Source organism: Callorhinchus milii, unplaced genomic scaffold (assembly GCF_018977255.1).
Source record: "Callorhinchus milii isolate IMCB2004 unplaced genomic scaffold, IMCB_Cmil_1.0 Scaffold2, whole genome shotgun sequence".
NCBI classification, from domain to species: domain Eukaryota; kingdom Metazoa; phylum Chordata; class Chondrichthyes; order Chimaeriformes; family Callorhinchidae; genus Callorhinchus; species Callorhinchus milii.
The window spans coordinates 62359069-62382963 of NW_024704743.1; the positions used below are offsets into that span (position 1 = coordinate 62359069).

General features: G+C 41.3%; 1 protein-coding gene across 2 annotated transcripts in view; it reads right to left on the reverse strand.

Annotated features, from left to right (window-relative positions):
- The window catches only part of sema5a (sema domain, seven thrombospondin repeats (type 1 and type 1-like), transmembrane domain (TM) and short cytoplasmic domain, (semaphorin) 5A), a 102587-nt gene that overhangs the window by 54166 nt on the left and 24526 nt on the right, over positions 1 to 23895 (reverse strand). For both annotated transcript variants that reach the window (XM_007905297.2, XM_007905296.2), the window contains 3 exons: positions 12851 to 13069; positions 4559 to 4658; positions 3100 to 3145 (listed from right to left, as the gene is read on the reverse strand). In XM_007905297.2, coding sequence (XP_007903488.2) covers positions 3100 to 3145; positions 4559 to 4658; positions 12851 to 13004 — 300 coding nt within the window. In that variant the 5' untranslated portion in view covers positions 13005 to 13069. The remainder of the gene's footprint in view (positions 1 to 3099; positions 3146 to 4558; positions 4659 to 12850; positions 13070 to 23895) is intronic.

Here is a 23895-nt window from a genome sequence, read left to right on the forward strand (position 1 = left end):
TGACTAATTCTGTGCTTTGTGGGATAGTTCTCACTGGCAGGTTTGTGTGGTTTGTAACAGGTCCTCTTTGACCTGCACAACACATAGATTTTCTGTACAAAGACGCGTCACCCATTACGTCCCAAACAAGATTAAAAATAATATCCAAAATTCTAGCCTCAGTAACTCCAACAGATGGCAGCAACAATGTTTCAATGCTTACCTTTTGTTCCTCTTATTAAGTCTACATATTAAAATAAATTGGGCTCACAATTAAACTGCTGAAGTAGCAGACCTATATAGTTCAGACCTCACAAGTACTAGGATATAAACCAGACCCACCCCTGAGGATTGAGTTAAACCTCACACTTCACATAAATCTCTTGCCACCAAAGACTGAATTGGATAAATGCATCCTTAAAGGGGAAGGTACGTCATGGTGGAGTACTTTCTGTTCAAAGTATACTCCTACCCCCAGCTATAGAATGAAAATACCGCTGTAGAATTATATTATACCCGTTGTGAGGAATCTTACTTTACTTTATTGCCTTCTACTCTTCCCCTCAGCTGCTAAACAGCTCCAGCTACGCGTGTAATGGGAGGAGCTGCAAACATCTCAGACTAGTTCTGTCTAGTAGAAAGGAGGCAAGAACTTCAGTCCAGCCTCAGGGCCAATCTGGAGTTATTCACAAGCTGGAATGGGAGGACCCAAGGCGCTGGTTAGACCCGAGCCGTGGTCCTCCCGATGTGAAAGACGCTATATAATTCTAATTTTGTTGTTGTTGGTGTTGCATTTGATATAGCGCCTTATCACATTGTTGCGACATCTCAAAGCGCTTCACAAAGTGTAAAGTGAATTGACTGTATATTTTGTGGGGGATCCGCTGATGAAATGGACTGCAAAAGATGCAGGAAGACATAGATAGCCTTGCAAAATGAATGGAGAGGTGGCAGATGTAGTTTAATATAGGGAAATGTGAAGTGATCCACTTTGTAGGAGGAATAAAGAAGTCAACTATACCCTGATGGTAAGAACGTAAGAGGAATAGAAGTTCAAAGGGAACTAGGGATTCAGATTCAATAGACTTTAAAGTAGCAGCACAGGTCAGAAAAAGCCATGAAAATGCAAATAAGTTCCTTGGTTTTAGGTCCAGGGGAAAAAAATAGGGTAATAATGTTAAATTTATATAAAATCTTGGTAAGACCACATCTGGAGTACTGTGTACAGTTTTGGTCCCCTTTTACATCAAGGATATTGAGGCATTGGAGAGAGTACTGTGTAGATTTACAAAGATGTTATCAGGAAAGAGTAGATACAGCTATTAAGAAAGATTGGAGCATTAGAGCTTTCTTTCTTGAAGCTACGTTGTCAGAGGAGACCGGATAAAGATGTTTAAAATGATGAAAAGATTAAATTTACTGGACATAAATAGTCTGTCTCCACTTGTTGGTGAGTTCAAAGAAGGGAACACAAACATAAGATAGCCACAAGCAGATCTAAACCGAAGTTTTACATTTATTTACGCAGAAGGTAGTTAGAATGTGGAATTCACTGCCAGAAGCTTTGGGTAAAGCCGAAAACATCAATATAGTGAAGAGGAAACTGAGCGATAAATGAGGGAGAAGGAAATAAGAGGGGTGAGGGGCAAGAAATTATTAGGCAGAGTGAAGGTTTATGTGAAATATAAACACTGGCACAGACTAGTTGGGCCAAATGGTCTTTTTCCATGCTATGTAATCTGTGTAATTCTATGTAGAAAAAGGCCAATGAGAGTGATATGTGATATTTAGGGACATTCCCAGTCTCTGCTACTCTTGTGTTGATATGGTATTAAGCAGGAAATATCTAGTCCAAAGGACTTACACATTGACAACATACATGATGTCACCACATCACGTAGGAACAGTCCATTGAGTCTGTTCTGTCCGTTTATTAGATCATGGTAGAGCTTTTAATCCCATTTCCTTGCCTTTTCTCCATACCCCTTATCAACCATCCCAAATCTATCTGCCAACAGTAAACTCCTGATTACTTATCACTCCAAGGGAAAAGGGCTCAGTGATGAGTTATCCAGAGGGGCGAGTTAAACATATGTATATATACATATATAAACATAGATATTGACAGCATGATGACTGAAGTGGTAATGACAAGTTAAGCCAGGGTCAACTTATCAGGAGTTTACTGTAAGTCCCTTTTTTCTTATTCCAATTGATTTTGTCTTGATAACGCTCTGGGTTAGTGATTCCACATGTTTTACAAGCCTTGTTTGAAGAAATCTCCTTCGCATCATCTACATTGTATAACACGAAAGAAACACAAGCATTTTGCTCCTAACTTTCCCTTCTGTAGTGAACAGGGTGAAGTCCCGTTCAGCTCATGTTTTTACTTGAAAAGTGCATTCAAGTATCCTCCTACCAATGACAATGTATCAATTGATGTACAGTGAACAGTGTTCTTTATGGCTTTACAATTCAGCCCATACAGGTCCACACACTCAAATTACTGTATTGTGTGTGGGTTAGAATCTCTGCCATGTAACAGTTAGCTGAATAAACAGTATTATCATTAACCGCAACAAAGAGCCACTGAACCATTTCAACACTGACTCAGCGCTACTGTTTTAAGTGAAAACTAGGTTTTAATGTAATAAAAACAACAAAGGAAAGTACAGAGCACAAAGTACAAGGCATTCTTGGGGTTGACGGTGACATATTAAAGGGTTTTAATGCTGTAATAATGTCCGACAGCAACCACATGTGTGTTGTTTTCAGAAAGTAATTGTGTCAACAGTACAATGCTATAGAAAGCTATTTCCAAAAAAGGAAATTCAAGCACTTCGTCTCTCTATAGTGACCAAAAATGGATCCAATAAAACAGTCGCTCTCGCTGTGCCTTGAAATCAGGTTTAAAGCCTTTCGTTGTGTACGGTCATAAATTACTGCTAATGTCTTTGGTGTGGTAAGTCAGCCCATCCCACTGAAAGATCAGAAGCACTGAAAGCAGATGCTTGGCTTTCTTTGAAATGCTGCACATTGACCTGATTACCTGCTACAAACACTGTGCTTCACATCAAAGAATCATAGCTGCTAAAGTAAAAACAAACAGCTTTCACACACCTGGATCAATGACAAGTCCTCCAGCCTTAGCCTGAAGAGGTGGTTTCTGCAAGAAATAGTTTTGTGTTACCAAGAGATCCATCTGATAGTGAGGGAGGAAGGGTAGTGTATAGCAGGTACATTTGTTACAATGCGGAACTGAGATCCCAAATTCCTTCAGATCACAATCTTAAAATCTAAGATCCTGCTGAATTTTGAAAAATTCTTCCAATTCTGTCTTGACGTTTACAAGTCTCTCATAAACTGCGGAAAAACAGCTTAAAATTAACAAACTATGATGTGCATGGAAGTCAAAATAATCTAGCAATGCTGACGTCACCAGATAAAGTGACATAATACAATACACATTTATATTTATACAGCGCCTTTCATGTCGGGAGGACGTCTCAACATGCTTCACAATGCTGCCTAGACATCAGAGTGGAGGGGCAGAAGCCGAAAGAGGGTGGGGAGGGGAAAGATGACTGAAAATGCAGTCAAAGTTATCCGTTAATGAAAGTGAATCCACATACATGCAATGAAACCAGAGACTGTGGGAGGAACACTGTAGGTCGATTTGTGTCTGAGAAAAACTGATGGGTTAATATTTTTGCGTGTGATCCCTCACCAGAACTCTATGTGGAGACAATGCAATGGGGGATCGGACTCGAGAAGGGAACAGGATAATTCGACACTAGGACATTCAGCCGCTTTTCATTACAGACTACATGGAAAAGTGGGAATGTAAAATCTGTATTAAGCTGTTGTGACGTGGCATTTAGTCTGCGTTTTAAAAGAAACATGAATATAAAAGTGTGCCACGCCCACTTGCTGGTTGGATACTAAACATTCTTCACAAGTTTGGGCAACTCTGCTATTCGACACCCACCTTGGCATCACTGCCACACCATGGTTTATCAAGTAATTCGCTCCTCAATCATTCGAAGGGGAACCAGACAGCATGAAATGTAAGCAGCAGCCACAGGTGGCTTGTGAGCCTTTCACTGCACTGCTCCTGCTGCATAAATCCTTCAATGCAATAGTCCCAGAAGAAGCATTTAAGTGCTCCAAGACGCTGTACCGTGTGAAGCACATTACATAAATGCAAATTGTTGTTGTTTTACTATAACTAGTCAAATGAACAGAGACAATATAGAGAGTGTAGGGCTTGTAGTTGGTACCTTTCCTCTCTCATCCCAAGGCTCAATGTTATTACTAGAAAATGACAGTTAAGTACGAATAGATTCTTCTAAAAAAAATCAATAGCAAACCTCTGACAGCACAAAAATATCTTTTACAGCATCTTAATATTAATCAAGACTGAACCAGACTACAAGAGCACTTACACAAACAAGTCACGGCTGATTATTTGCTATTGAAAGGAACAGACACTCAGGATGTGAAATGTTCAGAATCAGAACTCCTCTCTACAATAATGTCAAAAGCAGCGAATTGTTAAATGTGAAACGGGATTTCTTACCTTGCTCCAACGATGAGCTCTTTTTGGCCGGGGTCAAAAGTCATTTGAGAATAGTCGAATACATCAGTAGCTTTAAATTTGTGCAGCCAAGGTGCAATATCTGAGAAGAAAGTAGAAACATCCATAACCCAGCTGCCAAAAAAATTACTGAGGTGGCTGTCAATAGACGAGTGTCAATACCTGTAATTGAAATGCAGTGAACTAGATTAATTAAACCTGACACGAAAGCCCTTGAAATCGAGACTTGTCATTAAATGTGGTAGATCTATGCCCTGGGTTTAGAGCAATCTGTCATTGAAGTGTTTGTCCTGACAAAATTATGTCAACATTGTCACCCCGGAGCCAGCCTTGTGAAGCCCCTAGGGACTGAATCAAAGGTCCCCAAGAAAGATAAAAGAAAATCTCCAGCTGCACTGGAGTTTCTCTGAAATTCAGTTGGCAAGATTGAAGTATTCTTCAAAAAAAATTCAAAGCTCTTATCAGTTTCACTAATTCAAAATCAACCTGCAGAACTCTGTACTTTTGGGGGGCTTTTTGACAGACTTGTCAGAAAGTCAGTGGCTGGTTACGTATCACTTTTTGTTTAAACATCCAGGAAGATCTGTTTGGAAAGAGGCACTGCAAGCTTTGCACATCATATAAATGTTGTCTTTCCAAATAATTCTGATAAATAAATATTCTGTTGAAGAGTTGAAACTTAATGAGAGGAGTTCAAAATGATGCCGTTCCTGCAACATGTTGCTTTAAAGACACAACTCTCCACTACACGTCAACCACTGGAGCCAAATCACCTCTCGCGTCCCAACCCCCTCTCCATTCCTCCAAGACAGATCTTTGCAATTAAGCTGAGGCCTCCATCATGTTTGCCTGCTGGATTCAGTTTCACTGTTCGTTCTTGTTCTTGCTTGAAGAAGACCTCCATCTCATTCCAATGACCCGTCACATTTTATTTTAGGAGCTGACAGACGATATTTTAGTGCTTGTTTCTTACATAGCTCTCCAGGAGTCTTTTGAGATTTTACTTAAACTGTCAATTTTCCCTACATTCCCTCAGAAGACAAACTCACTCATTTGATTCTTTCTGGAGTCCAGGAAAGACGAGAGATAATTTCATTAGTATTAATGGGAATCACAGTCTTTATTCCATGTGCTTGGATTAAGACTTGGTGCCAGCAGCTGGTATAAAATGAACAGGAGGAACTGCACAACAGAAAGTCAGAGTTCAGAATGAGATTATTTTTGCCACGTTTCACTTTCTGAAAATCTCAGAAGCGCAGAGTTGGTAATTCAACAAAGGAAAAAAAACAAGAGAAAAGAACCTGAACTCTGCTTCAATCAATCTTTCGACCCCAGGGATCCTATTGGCAACACCAAACTGACTAGTGAAGAAAACAGACGCCAGGCCTGACTCTGCACTCTCAGCACACATCTCTGACAGAGACTGTAAAAAGTCACCGAGCGAACATGATAGACAAGTCAGGTCATTCTCTACTCTGTGGGGCACAAATGCATCAAAGTCATAACCAGAGAATACAAGAATTTAAAATTCTCCAGATGAATCTAAGAATGTCAAGACATCAAATGGTAAAGAAGGGCACAGTGGATACATATATACACATACACAAAAGAAACATGCCATTCATTGCGTCACAGTTGCTATTTATCTTTAATGTGAGAGAAGAGCAATCAGTGGATCCTTTCTTCCTTGTTCATCTTAGCCCAAATAAATGCTGTTCTATAACACATGACACAAAGTGACAGCAATAAACATCCAGTCAATTTTCTTCAGGGCACTGTGCAAACAACCCAAGGAGGAATTCCTTTTGCAGTTAGGTAAATGTTCAGGTTTTGTAAAATTTGAACAGGTTTCATTTTCATCAATATATGGTGTATTTTACTGCACTTTGCAGTCAATATTAAATTGCTCCCCTACATTAAGCCATGAACCCATAGAGACTTTTTTGCAAAACATATTCCTGAGTCAATATCAGACAAAGGCCAGTACGATTCCATATTCCACAGAGAATAAGCTGAAGGATATCACTTTTAGACTGTTTGCAAAGTGTTGTGAAGCAATCCTAAAAGATATTTTTCGCTATCATCACCTATCTATCATTTATGCTACACATAACACCACTTACTTGGACCATTGGGGAGAGACCTGGAAGGGAAGACAGGAGGAAAGTATTTGAGACATTTTTGTACAAATCTTAGCAACATCACTGTGCCACCAACTATCTTTGGAAACATGAAGATGTCTTAATTTGCTTTCTATTTAAATGCTGGCATTATCAGATAAAGCATCCAACAAAACTTTTATGACTTGGAAATTAGGATAACGCTTTGATTTATTGTCTCAGTTACCTCAATAGAGATAGAAGGTAATTATGTGCTTTATTTAATGAACCTGAGTTAGAAAGGTACGTGTATCAAGATATTAAAATTCAATGGTAGGCCTACATTCTCAAATCAATGAATACTTACTTGGAATTATATAGTGATACAACAACAACAACAAAATTACATTTATAGAGTGCCTTTTACGTCGGGAGGATGTCCCAAAGCGTTGAACAGTCAGGGGTTGGGACCCGATCATGGGGGAGGAATGGGGTAGGGGTGAGGGAAGGCAGAGAGGTGGGAGGGAGACCAAAGGCACGATAGAAGAGGAGGGTCTTAAGACCGGCCTTGAAGGAGGCAAGGGAGGAAGCAAGGTGAAGGGACCGCGGGATGGAGTTCCAGAGTGTGGGGCAGAGAGGCTGAAAATCCGGCCACCAATGGTAGGGCGGGTCGAGCAGAAGACATGGAGCAGCCCAGAGCCTGCTGAACAGATACATGCAAACAGGACATTCAGACCAACTAGTCAGCGTTGATACTTATATTATACTTGAGCTCCCACCACTCTGTTCCCTTCTCCCTCATGTGTTCATCAAGTTCCCTTTTAGATAGGTTGATACTTTTTGCTTCACGATAGCTTCTCATAGTCAGCTTGTTTGATGAATGTTTATTTTCTTTTCCTTCTTTCTCCTTCTTCTTGGCACACCATTCATTGATAATCGCATGTGCTTCAGCTAATGATTGTCACATCTAAGCATGAAGCAAGCAGAGTTTTGAAATCCAAGTAAAAGCATAGGGAAAGCAACTGGGATGGGGTGGGGGGAATAGGCGGTTAGAAAATATGACTTACAAAATGCTGGTGGAAATAAAAGGGAACAAAGTAAAAATACCTTGAAAAGATTTTACTATATACCTCCTTAATTACAAAGTACAAAAAATAGGTTGCGCAGACACCTTTCAGCTCTCTCTCCTCCACCACCGCCACCCACCCCCGCCCACCTTTATCAAAAGGAACCCCAGTATCTAATCAGGGGAAGACATTTATAAAATTGTGATTGGTGCCATTAATGGGAAGGTGCAAAGAGGTATCCAGGTTTGAGGTGGGGAGAAGAGTCTTCTCTAGGTGGCACCTGCCAATTTCTTCAGGGGTCAATGCTATGATCCGGGAGCACAGTATGAACAGGTCCTTTCAGCAGCAGAGGTGTCGAGCCAGGGGGATGAAGCCCAGGATAAAACGCCGGAAGCGATACAAAGAGGAGCAGAAACTCACCCCAGAATGCTCCCGTAAACAGTGAAATGAAATATTTTTCAGCAAGTGTATTGAAGTGCAAGATAACAATCACAGGCAGACGGGTGTGTGAAAGTACCAATGAACACTCCTCGCATTCTGGTTCTCACGTTACTCTGGAAAACAGTCGTGAGGCTCCAACTGATTCCAACTAATTCCCTTTCATTGTGAGGTTGTGATCTTATAATCGACACTGGTGATAATTGTCATAGCTCAGAATTGCTGCACGGGTCAGCTTATAATTTATCAACTGGCCACCAAGGTGTCTCATCCTCCCCTCACTCCTGAATTTGACACAATGGATTGCTCCAAAGCCGTGGCTCTCCATATTGACATTGACAAGCTGTGGAGCTCAGACCTGAGTGTCAGTTTCCAGGGTAACGGCTTAACACAGCTTCTATGGAGCCTGCTTTGGGTAGAATAATTGTGATGATCTTGGAGGGAAGGAGAGGTGGGAGTCATTACAAACAGACCAATTGATAACTGGTCACAACCGAATAATAATAATAATAATAATAATAATAATAATAATAATAATAATAATAAATAAGCCTTGCATTTGATTATAGTGCCTTTCATGTTGACAGAATGTCTCAAAGTGCTTCACAGGATTTTTTGTGAAGTGTAGTGACTGCATTTTGTAGGAGTACTATTTTCAATTTAGGGACAATTAACACATCACAGCTCACAATTTCCACCCCTTCAGGGATTCACATTAAGTTGCACCACCAGTTCACATCTGTTATCACCTTCATCTTCCACCTAACAACTTTTTAAAAGCACTTTTTCTCTCCACTTTAGGGAGAAAAAACAATATAAATTGCTCAGTATCCTCCTGCATACCCGACTCTGCCAAATACAATCCCTCAGCAGATCTCCACTGAAAGCCGAGAGACCCACGAGTAAACAAAAATGCACTCAATCATTGACACTGAACAAGCTCCCAGCCTCTTTCCTGCACTCTGACATTTCACAGTCAACCAAATCATACCACATGTGCCATCTATCTAAATCAATAGTGAGCCACGGACATAGCTTAAATAATGGGAGGCAAAGGGGGAAATCGCTTGGAGGAGAAAAACAAATTGAGTTCTGCGATAGTCAGCTATAGACGGTGGCTTGATGGTGACCGAAGCACTCTGCCACTCTTTCACTGTCACTCACATCTCTCACTCCGATTCCATTACATCTCTCTGTAGGGAGGCAGCTGGTATTCAGTAAATAAAAATCAACCCTGCATCAGACTGAAGGGAAGCATAACTGTCAAGACTTCCTATTTCCTTAGGCTGTACTGCAATTATTACAACCACAGTCACTTCACTTTGCAGTCAATCCTGTGATGTACTTTGAGATGTTTCAATAAGGCACTATATCAAATCCAAGAATCATTACTATATTCTTCCTTAATCGCCAGAAAAGTGTGTGGTTAATAACCTCTTTGAGACAGGAACACCCCACTGACTTCGGGAGAATGTTTTTTCCTTCAGGCTTCTCACTAGGAGTTTGGCGCCATGTTTTTCCACCACATCGGGGAGTTTGGGATAAGCTCAGTTCCCAGCAGGTGTTTTAGATTTCAGAATCCCAACTGTTAGAACGCCTTGTTACACACTAAATCTTTACTTTCAAAATTAGTTTTAGGCTAATATCTGGCAAAACAGCACAAAATCATCACTCTTCGGGGCCAAACTACAGACCTACCAATCCTGTGCAGATCAAAGTCTTTAAATTGAGCCCCAGAGAGTGTGGATTTCATGTTTTAATGGTCTCCATTCAGTCCCTCCACACAACAGCGCAGTTCAGACTGGCTAACTAGCCCTCACAGACACCAACAAGCCTTTGGCCCAATGAGATCTCTCATTGAAGCCGAAGTCTCCAACTCTGCGAGACATACATACAGAAAACGCTGTTTATGTTCGAGGTGCTGTTGTAGGCATTCTTACAGCGGTGACAGCCCATGAAGCACTCCCTCCCTTTCTGCTTTTGAAACTTACTTCTTTAACTCAATTCACAACTGCTTGTGGAACCCCTCTGTGTGCAATTGGCTGCCGCATTTCACCCACAAAATACACAGCTAATTAATTTTGCAGTATATCCTATGAAGCATTTTGAGACATTTTGAAGATGTGATAAGACGCTATATCAAATGCAAGGATTATTATCAGCAATATTATGTAACTGTGCCTCTGCCACTTCCCCCCTAATTTCGCATAGCCTCCCAGCTCATCTCTTTAAAGTCACTTGAGACATTCTCTTATGTATGGCACTTAGATGCCAATGTCCAATTCTGGACAAAGTGCTCCAATTTCCATCTTCAGCCTTCTTGACCTCTGAGTCAGCTCTCACTTTGGACTCGGATTTAATCTGCAGACGCACTGAGCAATTAATGTCAGCCATTTAGGGCTTTAGCACTTCATCAGTGAGTACCCAGGAGACTTGGTTGCCAGGAGAATCTGCTCTGAACCATCTTCATATTGGCTGTTTATTTACATCGCGACAGAACTAGAGAGCAGAGGTTTAAAAGTCAAAAATCTTCAAACAGAACTAGAGATTAGAAGAATTTGATTCCCTGTCTGTCAATTATCTCCTTAGGAAAATGAATGAATAAATATCTACTTAAGAACAATATTTGAGGAAATAGCTTTCCAATTAGGGGGATGATTGGGCCACGACTGGGTAAGACTTATGTAGTCTATGGGAGCCAAATCCCCTTTTCCCATTCATGCTTTCTTATGATGTTAACCCTGACCCCAAGTCACAATAATTAATACTTATAGAGCGAGCACCTTTTACATCAGGAGAACATCTCATAATGTTTTATGTTGACTGAGTGTGAGCTTGAGCTGGGAGGGGGGTGGATGAACACGCAATCATAAGGATAGATTTTTAGACTCTTTTGAACGGAGGAAGGGAGGGGGGGGTGAAGAAGAGAAACGCCCAAAATGGCTCAAAGCTCACCTTCAAATGATAGGGCGAAGCAAGTGAGGGCATGGAGCAAGGCAAGGTTAGCAGATGGGAGGGAGTGACAGGGGATTTGTGTTGCAGAAGGTCACAGAGATATGCTAGGCCATAGCTCTGGAGCATTTGAAAGTAAGGATGAGCATTTTAAGTTGATCCCTTGGGGGATAAGGAGTCAGTGGAACTAGATGAGAATGGGGTGTTGGCTCGTGGAGCCGAATGCATGAGTAAACAGGGACTATGGAGTTTTGGATGCTCTGGATCTTGTGGATTGTGCATCTGAGAAGTTCAGTGACAGGGCATTGGAAAAATCAAGTCTGGAATGACAAAAACAAGGATGAGGGTTTTGGCTGCATCGCGGTCAGGTAGTGTTGAGAGGCGAGGCAGATTTAGTCAGAGCTTGGATGAAGACATTAAACAAGAATTGAGAATTGAAGAAAAAGCCAAGGTTTGACACAAGTTCTGTGAGCTGGGAGTGACCAATCGACATAATGAGTATGTAAAGTGAGGAGGCGCTGGCGGGAGCTAAGCAGGATAGCCTCAGTATTGATCATGCAGAGTTGGAGAAAGTTAAGGCTCATTCAGGACTTGGCATCTGACAGGCAGTCTATCAAAAAGCAATATAATAATAATAATAATAATAATAATCCTTGCATTTGATTTAGCGCTTTTCACGTCAGGAGGACGTCCCAAAGCGCTTCACAGAACACACTGTAAAGTGAATTGACTGTATATTTGTGGGCGAACGCGGCAGCCAATTGCACACAGCAATGTCCCACAAACAGTCGTAGATTGAAAATGACCAATTTATTATTGTTTTTTGGAGGGATTATTATTAGGCTAGCGCCGAGGGTAGAAGAAGAAAGGTAAGAGTTGGATGTTGTGTACGTACATCCCTGCAGATGATGTTATCAAGGAGAGACATAGATGATAGCCCAGATTACACAGCATCAAAAAACAGCACACAAACTCTACACATGGGTACTGGCTTTGGGGAAAGCTCCATGCAAGTCAAGAATGCTGGGCTGTACTGAGCACTCAGTCTCATCAGTACCAGAAAACAACACTGGCCTCTAACATCAGAAGCAGGGCTGGGAAATTGGCAAAAACACTTCTTCAAGTGGATCTTGAAACATTTGCGGGTAGCAACCCTGCAGAAGTGCAACACGGTATAGTAAGTGCGGCAACATCAGCTCTCTCAAAGAGGCCACAAAATGGCTGGTGAAGGCAGTGTAAATCATCACTCCAGTGCATTAGGGATTGTTCTTCTGAGGTTGCAGCTGAGACACGTAATAGTTGGGATGGAGTGAAGAGAATTTTATTCTGCAGCTGGCTGTTCTATATTTGGCCTGGGAGTGCTTGATATTTGGCCTGCGAATGGTTGATGCTCACACTCCCAGGGATTGTTTGATGCTGACACCGGATCCCGAAATGGGAGAACACCAGCGTCCCTCAATGAGCACAGAAATTTTCAAATAGACATTTTTTGTGTTTTTTTTAGTGCAATAGGAAGTTTTCCATCTGCTGATACTCAGCAGTACATCACATTCGCACTTCATTAACTATACTTAATAGCAAATCATATGGTGTATGACAGTTATGTATGGGAATGATTTGTAGCACAAACATCAGTTCTGTAAAATTGCACCACTTAACCTCTCACTCATGTCTAGTGTCGCGAGTGTACAGAGAACAGTGTATGTCGCCTTCCTCACCTCTGTGAGTTACGACTGGATGCTCCACCTGCTGACACTGCAGGTCCTCTGGTGACACAGACAATCCTCTGCACCCAGTTCTTCCGACCAACACAAGGAGCCCCTGAACTCCCGCCAGAAATCCTTGAAACCAGCTGCTCTTTGCAGGAGCCATGGGATCCTCAGCAACAATTACTTCCCCGTTGGCCTTACACTTGTAATGTGTTCATCTGAGAAGATCTGTAAACAACACAAAGACAACAATGAAACATAAGCCACTCCACATTAGTCTTTTCCCAGCCCCATTTACACACTAGCATAACTCCATCAGGTTGGTAATGGGGCAGTGTGCCTTCATTGGCATCGCTAGACTCCATGCTGTCACATGAACTGGATAAGCATTAGAAGAGGAGCAATACAAAAGCGTATAGGGAAAGGAATTGGAATCAGTGGATGAATCAGCACCGGCTTAGGCTCTGTGAGCCGAACGGCAGGTTTACATCCTCTCCTCTGCCAGAACTGCCATTTTCAATGGGTTCTAATCTGCACTGATCAGAAGAAATGTGGGAAAAACTAACTGTAACTTGTATTTTGCCATCTTGTCTGCAAGATTTGCAAAAAGTCTAATTGAAAATGCAGAGTGGCTAATTGAAAAAAACAATTTCTGAAAATGTGTGTGGGGGGGGTGGGGCTGGGGTGGGGGAGTGGGGGTGTGTGTATGGGGGGGGATTGTGCAGGGGCGGCAAAAGGGTGGTAGAATAAGCAAACAAAATCACATCTGTATAGCTCTTTTCACATTTTGGACCCAAACTGGGGGTCAGGATTGTGGACGATGGAGGGCGGGGGGAAAGATGGTGACCAAAGGCACGGTCAAAGAGGAGGGTCTTAAGATGGGGTCTTCAAGGAGGCAAGGGAGGGGGCAAGACTGCGCAGTGGAGTTCCAGAGGGTGGGGCCAAAGTGGCTGAAGGTAGGGGACTTGAAGCAGGTCGGAGCCCACTGAACGTAGTGAGCGGGCAGGTTGGTAGGAGGTTAGGAGGTTACAAAGGTAGGGGGGAGCAAGACCATAGGGAGCTCTGAAAGTGAGGAACAGGATTGTGAACTGTATCCGCTGTGTGATGGGAAACCAGTGGAGTCGGGCGAGGATGGGGGTGATAGGGTCACGGAGCCTGGTACGGGAGAGGACACAGGCTGCAGAGTTCTGGATGATCTGCAGCCTGTGCAGGGAGGAGTTGGCACTATATCAAATGCAAGGATTATTATTATTATTATGATTAACTTCATGTCAGCAGCACGTCTCTTGGATATTTTACTATCATAAGCAAAGACATCTAGAGGTATTATCCTAATGTATCCTTCGCTACTTGTTCCTCAAAACAACCAGCTCATCCCAAATCTCTCAGTCACTCATTGTAACACCGGTGCAATGTTTAGGCATTTTCTCAGAAAAATATGCCAGGATGCTGATGTGTTTGAATTTCGATCTCTGACGGGTTAATGCAGTCTTGGAGACTCACTAATCGAAAGCCATGAAGTGGTAATCAGTTTCCAATTTTCTGCTGGAAACACAGACTATAGTGATAATCGAGAGGAAAATTGATTCTGAACTGCTCTCTTGGTAGTCACAAAACCAATGTATTCATCATTTTTCCAATACCAGAGAAAGTGATGGCATTTTTAAGCTGCAGTAAGACCCACTGCACAAGTATTATGCTTTTATGTTCTCCAAGAAATCACTCACAAAACCTATATGGGGGTTAAAATTCTGGTAGCTGGGCATGTGGAAGAGCAAGAGGGAAGTGTTTTTAATACTGGAGATGCAGCATAGCTATATTCTGTGTGTGTACTTCGCTGAATGTACAGTTACATCAGGTGGCCCATTGCAGAACCTAATTCCAGAAAGTATTAGGCACAGGTTAGCAGGAGCCAAGGCTTGCGGTCCCCAGAGTGTTTGTTGGGGTACTGCTGGAATCTAACCGTATAGTTTGCCATTGATAGACCTGTCTGGCAAGCTTTCCTGCTGCTTGTCCAGCTAGGACTTCTCCACCTGTTAGGGCTTTGGCTTGCAGCGTTAACAGGAACTGAGTGGGAAGAGTCCCTGTCCCTCCAAGGCATGACCGTACGTGAAGGACGCCGTATAAATGCAAGTTGTTGGCATTGCTAATTTGCTCCCCAAATTAACCGCTTTATTCTTTCAGCATTATAACATAAAATTTTATAATAGTTGCTTGTTTAGGTAGCCACAAACTTGGTTTAACATCTCATCTGAAGGACCACTGACATTAGTTACATGAAGCATACAACAGATAAAAAAAAATCTCCCAAGCATAAACTGTTTGAACCCACAGGAATGCTTAGAGAGACTTTAAACTTTCAGCCCATGCTTCCTTCTGTCCTTCACCACTTGACTGAATAATTCAGCCAACAAATGATGGTGTGGCAACATGTATTAATAAATTCATGCTTATTCATTCCTAGTCTGGGGAGTTTAATAATAATTCTGTCAGTCTCCCACAGAAACTAGAAGCTAATCGTGCAGTATACTTATGCAGTATATAATGAAAACCTGGACTTGAGATAATTTAATAATAAAGTATGGAAAATATCATTAAAATAAATATCAAGTTATCAGTTGCGGCCCAACAATACACCTGTGTCCTGTAGCTCAGTGGTTAGAGCACTCGCTTTGCAAGTGAGAGACCTGAGTTCAATACCAGACAGGGCGAAACCTTGGGCAAGTTTCCTTACTCCACACAGAGCCCAATAATAATCCCTCCAAAACCAAAAACAATAATAAATTGGTCATTTTCAATCTACGACTGTTCGTGGGACGTTGCTGTGCGCAATTGGCTGCCGCGTTCGCCCACAAATATACAGTCAATCCACTTTACCATATATTCTGTGAAGCGCTTTGGGACGTCCAGAAGACGTGAAAAGCGCTATATCAAATGCAAGGGTTATTATTATTATTATTTTGAAAAGTCAATCCATGACATACTGCACAATGCTAAATACACAGAGGTCTCTGAGGTGAGGCTAAGATATCAGAATCTTTGCCAGGGCACATATTTCACTGGTCATGTCATTGGTAACTTTTACCTAAGAGAAGAGTTTTGTGTTTTGAACGCAACAAGAGAAGGGAGTTTCTCCTATTGTCCAAGCCAACAATCCCCCACATAAAATTGATCATTAACTCCATCACTGTTTGTTGGACATTGCTGTGCCCAAACTGACTGCCGCATTCTCCAACAAAATACACTTCACGGGATACCCTGTGCAATGCTTTGAGATCTTGAAATATGATAATGTGCTACACCAAATGCAAAAATTATTATATATTATAAAACATGCACTAATAGTGTGTGACATTACTCTCTAATGTACTTTGTGATTTCCTCCCAACATGAAAGGCGCCATATAAATGTAAACTGTACTGTAGTGGTAGTCTTATACCTCTTTACCTAAGTAGGACAGTTTGCACTACGGTGTTCAGTGACTATTGGAATCCAGCCAGCATCACTCTCGTAAATCACCCAGTTATTATAAATACTGTGATACAGTGCAGCAGATGTTCTCCTCTAAGTTTTTATGGGTGTATAAAGATTGTGCAAAATGATGGGTGCAGATTACAAAACAAATTGTGAATTGTAAAGGGTAAACCGAATATGTTAAATAACACATGCAAACGAACAGCCACAAAATCCTTACATTTACTGCAGCATAGAGTGTTGCAAGAAATCAAATCTCCCCTATCGACATGTGTGCAGAGACACACACAGCCCTGTAGTGCCTGTCCGGGCATGATTTACCTGCAGACATCTTATCTCATTCAGCCCTCTTTTGAAACGTAAGGCATGAATCAAATGTTGACCACGTCTAACTTTAGCTCTCAATTGACTGAAAAAACAGCTTTTGGAATTGTTTTTCGCCGACTGGAGGCCAATTATTTAACTATGTCTCCCACCTTCCAAACGACAACATGAAGCTCAGAATAAATATAAGCAAAGTGTTTTATTAACACTGCTGATGACAGCACAACCAGCCTGGCTCATCGGCAGGACTTGGAAGGGCAGAGCAGTCACTGGGGGCAGGGATTCTTCCCATTCAGCTGTTGTTAACCCTTCAAGTCAAAGCCCTATCGGGTAGGTTGCTCCTAGCTGGGCTAGCAGCAGGAAAGCTTGCCAGACAGCGCTATCAATAGTAAGCCATACAGTTTTAGGTGGATAGACTCCAGCAGTACCCCAACACACACTTTGGTGTCCCCAAGACTTGGCTCTTACAAACCTGCATCTAATACTTTCCGGAATTATGTAAGCAGGATGTGTCCCTCCAGGGAGAGAGTGCACATTCCATTCCAACAATCTGTCTTTGGGATTTCCTTGTGTAGGTGGGATAAATTTAATTTTCAGTTTGGTTTGGATACTCTTAAGCATGGGCACTGTCTAACTAAAAAAAATCATTATTACTACCATTATTATTGATAATCATCATTGCATTCGATATAGCACCTTATCATGTCATCAAAATACTTCACAGGAATTACTGTAACATACAGTGATTATGTATATGTAAGTGAACACAGCAGCCAATCAGCACACATAGTGTCCCAAAAAATGCCATAAAGTGAATGGCCAATTTTATGTGGCGGATTGCTGGCCAGGACACCAGAAGAAACACCCTTCTCTTTTCGAATGGTGCCATTGGACCTTTAATGTTCACCTGAACAGACAGATAGGGCCCTGGTTAAAGGTCTCATGTAAAGGATGGCACCTCCAACAATGCAATACACCCCCCAGCACTGCATTGGAGCATCAACCTGGCTTTAATAACTGTCTTAACTTCCATGAAGCTTGGCCTCACTGCTCCATCCCGTACTTACAAAGTATGCAAGATTTTTCAACAGCTTAATTAGACGTTTGGTCCACAAGAAACAACATTTAGAAGGAAGGGGAGGATTGCTAAAGTAGCATATTGAAAAGGATTATTGTAGCTCACAGACTGTGGGAAGCGTCCATGCATAGAGATTTACAATATTGTCTGCATTGACTGCTTGAAAACTAAAAGTCACAGGCTTCCCCATGTTAATCGCTGTAGAAAAACATTTTGGACAATATTTATCCCAAACAGCAATTGAAAATGTACATACAGTATTTCTAAATATTTATACTCATCCTCAGTAATTTTTACACTGGGTTGGAAAGAAGTGGGAATATTCTGGGTGGGCAGCATCTCCTAGTCTAAGCTGACACTCCACTGTGCAAATACTACATTGCCGGAGTTGAGAAAAAAGGTAAGCAAGACATTTCAGTTATTGCTGTAGCCTGAAATAATCACAGAGCAGAATTTCCTTCAGTCATTGGATCGATCCTAACCCTGTTAACTCAGTTGGAAAATGCATCCCATTGTGTAGTCCTAAACCATACAGACCACAATATTATTCATGTTGTTAATATTAATATTAATATGAATAATAATATTGTGTTGCTATTACTAGTAATAATAATCCTTGCCTTTGATATAGCAACTTTTATGTTGAGAGGATGTCTCAAAGTGCTTTGCAGGATTTACTATAATGGTTTGCAAATGTCCAGCCAATAGCCAATATCTGTCTGGCCGGCAGCCAGATCTGTCATATACTCAGTTTCTCCAGAATAGAGACATTTTAAATGGATAGGAAAAAAACAGATAGTGATTTGTCCCAAATTTTCTCCTGCAAACCCCTGCTGGAAAGTACAGATGGCAAGATCATGCTCTGCACTGATGCTCTACTCCACCAAAAACACATAACCCCAGACATGACACACATCAAAAATGCCTTTACCTAATAGTACAACATTCTGCATATGTTGTGTTGATGCCACTTTAACATCCTGTTATTAAAAGTTTCACCACATCTGTACAGTCCTAACTACAAGCCAGAAATACTGTATATATAATACATTTCTGAACCCTATTCCCCCAAAACAGTCAATCAAATAACGCAGAATCATAGAACATTGAATTATACAACACAGAAGGAGGCCATTCGGTCCATCGTGTCTGTGTTGGGTCTTTGAAAAGAGCTTCCAAATCAATCCCATTCCCCCACTCTCTCCCCATAGTCCTGCAAACTTGTCCTCACCAAATAATTATCTACTTCTCTCTTAAAAGTTGTTATCGAATCAGCTTCACCACCCCTTCAAGCAATACATTCCAGATCCGAACAATTCGCTGTGTTAATAAAAATTCACCTCACCTCCCCTCTGTTTAATAAATAAAAGACAGAAACATTGTTGCAAGTTGTTTCTTAAAATCAGGTTAAACTAACAATCTGAACAGCAATTGCAATTGCATTGAAACACAACCTATTGAACTGGCGTGATATGGATAACTCTATTTACATGCATGGTCTGTTGCCACTAAACATGCTGTATTAGCATCTGCAGCCAAACCAAATCAAAGCAATACAAAATTAGGTCATTTTAGCGTCATTTGTCAATTGCAGTACCTGAAATTTGCCAAATTCAGATAATTTCAGTTCTGTGCTGGCCTGTTCCTTCCTTTATACAAAAAACAACAAAGGAGGAACAAATCATAATCTTTGATGTTTCAAGGGCTACACAGGTGCTGATCATGCAACTTTCCAAGAAGTTTAATATGCTTAGATGATAAGATTTGCACAAAATGAAGAACTTACTCTTTGAACTCTTCAAGGTAAATGCAAAACCTACTATAAATATTGACAACTTACAGTACAGAATGTTTACACCCTGCATACCAGCATCTGAAGGAGAACGGAGATTTGTGTACTGTCTTGCCTTGGCTTGCGTGACAAAGGCAGCTTAGCAACAAGTCAGTGCTCAAGCTCGTACACGCCAATTCCAGAAATGCAAAACACACGTAGCTATCATAAGTCATATAAATATGTAAGTCACATCTTGACTGTTTTTTTATGGGAGGATTGCAGGGCCATAGAACTGCTCTATCCCTACTCCAACACCACTGCCTTTGGGCGGATCGCCTACTACCAGCAGAAGTAAACCTGACTGAGCCAGAAAAATAAATGTGGGATACCCCCTCTCCCCCACCCCCACCACCCCCCCTTCCCTGTGCATTAAACATCCTTAAAACAATTTCAAGCGACTTCAAACAGGAATCCCTTCCAGTAATCAGAGGTATTTTGGGACTCTCATACTAACTCACGGAACTCCGCTCCAGAAGTACAGCAAAATCCTGTGAAGTGCTCCCAGTATGAAAGGTGCTCTATCAAATGAAAGTATTATAATTATTATTATAGATTGTGTCTGAGGGAGTTCCCACAAATAGCTTGTTGTGCTTCCAGACTTCTTAATTAAGGAATCCCTTTTGAAATCTGCGGAATTTCAGTCGCAAACATATGTACTCGGATTATCCTTGCATTAACGCCTATGTAGGTGTTTGCCTACAAAATATACAGTTATTACACTTTACTGTGTATCATGTCAAGTGCTTTGAGGCATCCTCATGATATGAATCAAATGCAAAGATAATTATTATTTCTGCAGCTTTGAATATTTTGATTTATATCTTAGGAACATTGGTATTTACAGTCATATTAATGACAAGCAAAAAATATGGCAAGTGTGTAGTTGAACAACAGGCAGACTTTATGCCTTTACTGAGGAACCAAACAACACGGCAAAAAAGGAACAGCTCAGAGACAGAAGAGATTTTTAAAGCCTACTCAACATTGTTAAAAGGCTATATCCAGTTGGATTTTGTTTACAATACAATAAATCACACTGTTACTGGACTTGAGCAGGAGGCCAGTGGACATACTGATACCTGCCCCAAATCTTGCTCAGCAGTTTAGTGATTTACAGATGGATATTGCTGAAAAACATAGCCTTGGGTTAAGAAGGGAAATAACTCACCTCTCATCAAACAGTACCTTCAGGAGCAACAAACACATTACTCAAGCGGTTGTTAGTCTGACCAGATGTCAATCCTCCAGAGTTTCCAGACACACCAAGCCCAATCTGCAGCTCCCAACACTAAAATGTAATTGCTGCATTAAGCCTGCTACTTACAAACACAATTTCTCTTTTCCCATAAACTACTTAAAATTTTCACCAAATATTGAAAATGCAGTTTGAATGCCGATTGTTTAGTATTGAAATCTACTCTGCACAATACATACTGTCACATTGCATCAACACATTATGCTGATAACCTATTAGTGGTTCTAAGTGGCTACAATAAAAGCAATGGAGACTGATCCGAACCTACTGACTGATATTTCTTATTTCACTGCCATCCCTGCTCTGCTTCACAGATTCAGGTGTCTCACCCGCTACCAGGTACCACTGAACGTTCACTTTATACAACATAAAATTTGGACACTCAATCCATGACTGTTTGTGGGACCTGGCTGTGCGCAATTGGCTACCGCGTTTCGCCTACAAAATACGCAATCAAATCCGCTTTACAATATATTCTGTGAAGCGCTTTGAGATGTCTCAACTAGGTCATAAGGAGCTATATCAAATGCAGGGATTATTATTATAAGGTTTATGGCACGGGTAATTACTGTTGGAAGAACTGTGGAAATTCCAAATTAATACCAATTTAAGATTGAATGTAAGAATTTTCCAAAATTCTGCACAACCCTAAATTTTCAGACATTGGTCGTGGGGTTAGGCCCACAAGGCTTTCATGTCTCTGAAGTAGGACTCTTGACCTCCAAGCCCTCCTTCAATTTTGATTCAACTCCTCCAACTTTGTTCTCTGTTCTCCCTCCTTTAATGGGAGTCAGGGAAGTGCAAATGTTTCTTGAGGAGTGTTTAACAAATGACAATGACAATTGTGACATCCAGAGATAACACAAAGCAAGTATCAAAACACTGTCAGCACTTCTCCCTGTGCGAACAGGCAGCAATGGGGTCTCTCTGAAGGTAGCGGTACGTTTTTTACAGCTAAGATAACAAAGGTGCAAGTCTCCTCTTCCTATTGCAAATCTCAGTGTGCACTGTAAACATACAGATACTCTGTTAACGCCAGTCACATTACAGATGAGTTACATTTCAGAGATTTTATCCAGGCAGCATCTACAGCTAAATATAACCAGATGTTTATTTGAAGAGAGGCTGCATAAAAAATAGTGTAACTTAAATCTTGCTTTTGGCTTGTGCACCAGGTCATAAATAATACCGCACACAAACAGATAACCTGAACGATTCAAGAGCCCCAGTCAGAACGTAACCTTAGGCAGAGAGAATGCTTGAAAAATGTAGTTTAAAGTACTTTCAGAAAGCAGTCACTGAATTGAAAGAATGGTCTTTGGGGACCACTATATGTGAGTATTCCACTAGTAAATCATTAAAGGGGAGGCTGAAACACTGCAGATGTCACAGTACGTGGCCAGAAAGAGCCTTGTTGCAAACAATAATGTGTTTACAAGCTCCAGTCTCTTTCATCACCCTCACTCCTACAAGAGGAAATAAGATATTAGGTAGAGAAAGAGACAGAGATAGAGATTAAACAGAAAAAGAGCATGCAAAGAGGCCTATTTAAATAAGGATTTGAAACAATAAACTGTATTAAAACACTCATAAGTACACTGTATTTCCTGTAACAAAATAATTACAAATATACTCCATGTAACATAAATGTCAAGATCCTCAAACTCGCCTACAAATCAATTCATGCTCTAGAACTTCCCAACTCTCCAACCTGCTGACAATCCACTCCTCTACCCTCCACCCAGTTGGCTGAGTGTTCCTCAACCCTCCATTCCAATATCAGTGGCCATACTTTCAACCACAACACCCCCGATCCCTCCACCTTGACTGTCTTCAGATTGCACCTGAAGACTTTCTTCTTTGACCGTACCTACAGTTACCTCCTCTTTCTCCCAGCTCAACATCAAACTACATGACTGTTCAGTGTTCCAAGACATTACCTTACATAAAGGGTGCTAAATAAATGCAAGCTCTTTTTGTGTATATTACCGATTGCTAACATTTAAGAGACACATATGCTCACACATACGTAAAACATGATTCCGCAAACAGCATTTTAAATGACACAAGGAAAAGAAGTACTGTAGTGAGGTTTAACAACAACAACAACAACAAGATTCGATTTATAAAGCGCCTTTCACGTCAGGAGGACGTCCCAAGGCGCTGCACAGTTGGGTCATGACCCGAGCAGGGGGGAAATGGTGAGGGGAGGGAAGGGAGGGAGCGAGGAGGGGGGAAATGGTCAGGGGGAGGGAGGGAGCGAGAAGGGGGAAGAGAGTCGAGAGGGGAGCTGAAGGCTCGGTCAAAGAGAAAGGTTTTGAAACCGGCCTTGAAGGAGGAAAGGGAGGAGACAGCAAAGGCACTGGGGGATAGAGTTCCAGAGCCTCGGGGCTGAGAGGCTGAAGGCCCGACCACCAATGGTAGGGCGATTGGGGCGGGGGACTCAAAAGGTCAATTAAGGGTAACTTAAATAAGTAAGTAAATAAATAAATAAATAAATGAAATTTGCGTTTACTGCATTTACTATAGCGCATTTCATGCCAGAAGGATGGCTCAAAAGGCTTCACAGGGTTTACTGTAAAGTGTAGTGACTGTATTCTGCAGCTCAGCAGTGAAAAAGCGGCCCTCAGAACATTCATACGAGTCAAAGTAAGTTTGTGTTGGATCCGTGTGTTTTTAGCTCTGGATAATCATTTTAAGAGCTCTGTAGGTACAAGAGTTGTGCTTGAGCACTGGAGTTCAGCAAATATTATCATGTTTCTCAAAATAAGAGAAACATGAATCAGGAAATAATAAATAATAATAATCATTACATTGGATATAGCGCCATTCATGTCAGGAACACATCTCAGTGCATCTCGCAAGATACACTGTAATGTGGCCCCTGTTGGCAAACCATTCTCTTTGGGACCTCATGCAATTCTTTCAAAGGATAGGCAGGTTACTGAGAGCACTATATCTGCTGTACAGAGTTGTTTCTCAGTGACAAAGCATAAAGTAAGAGTCTGCTCAATACCGCTGACCTGTACTTTCATTGGTTTGATCTATTATTCAAAAGGAATAGATCAAATGAATGCATGTTTACATAT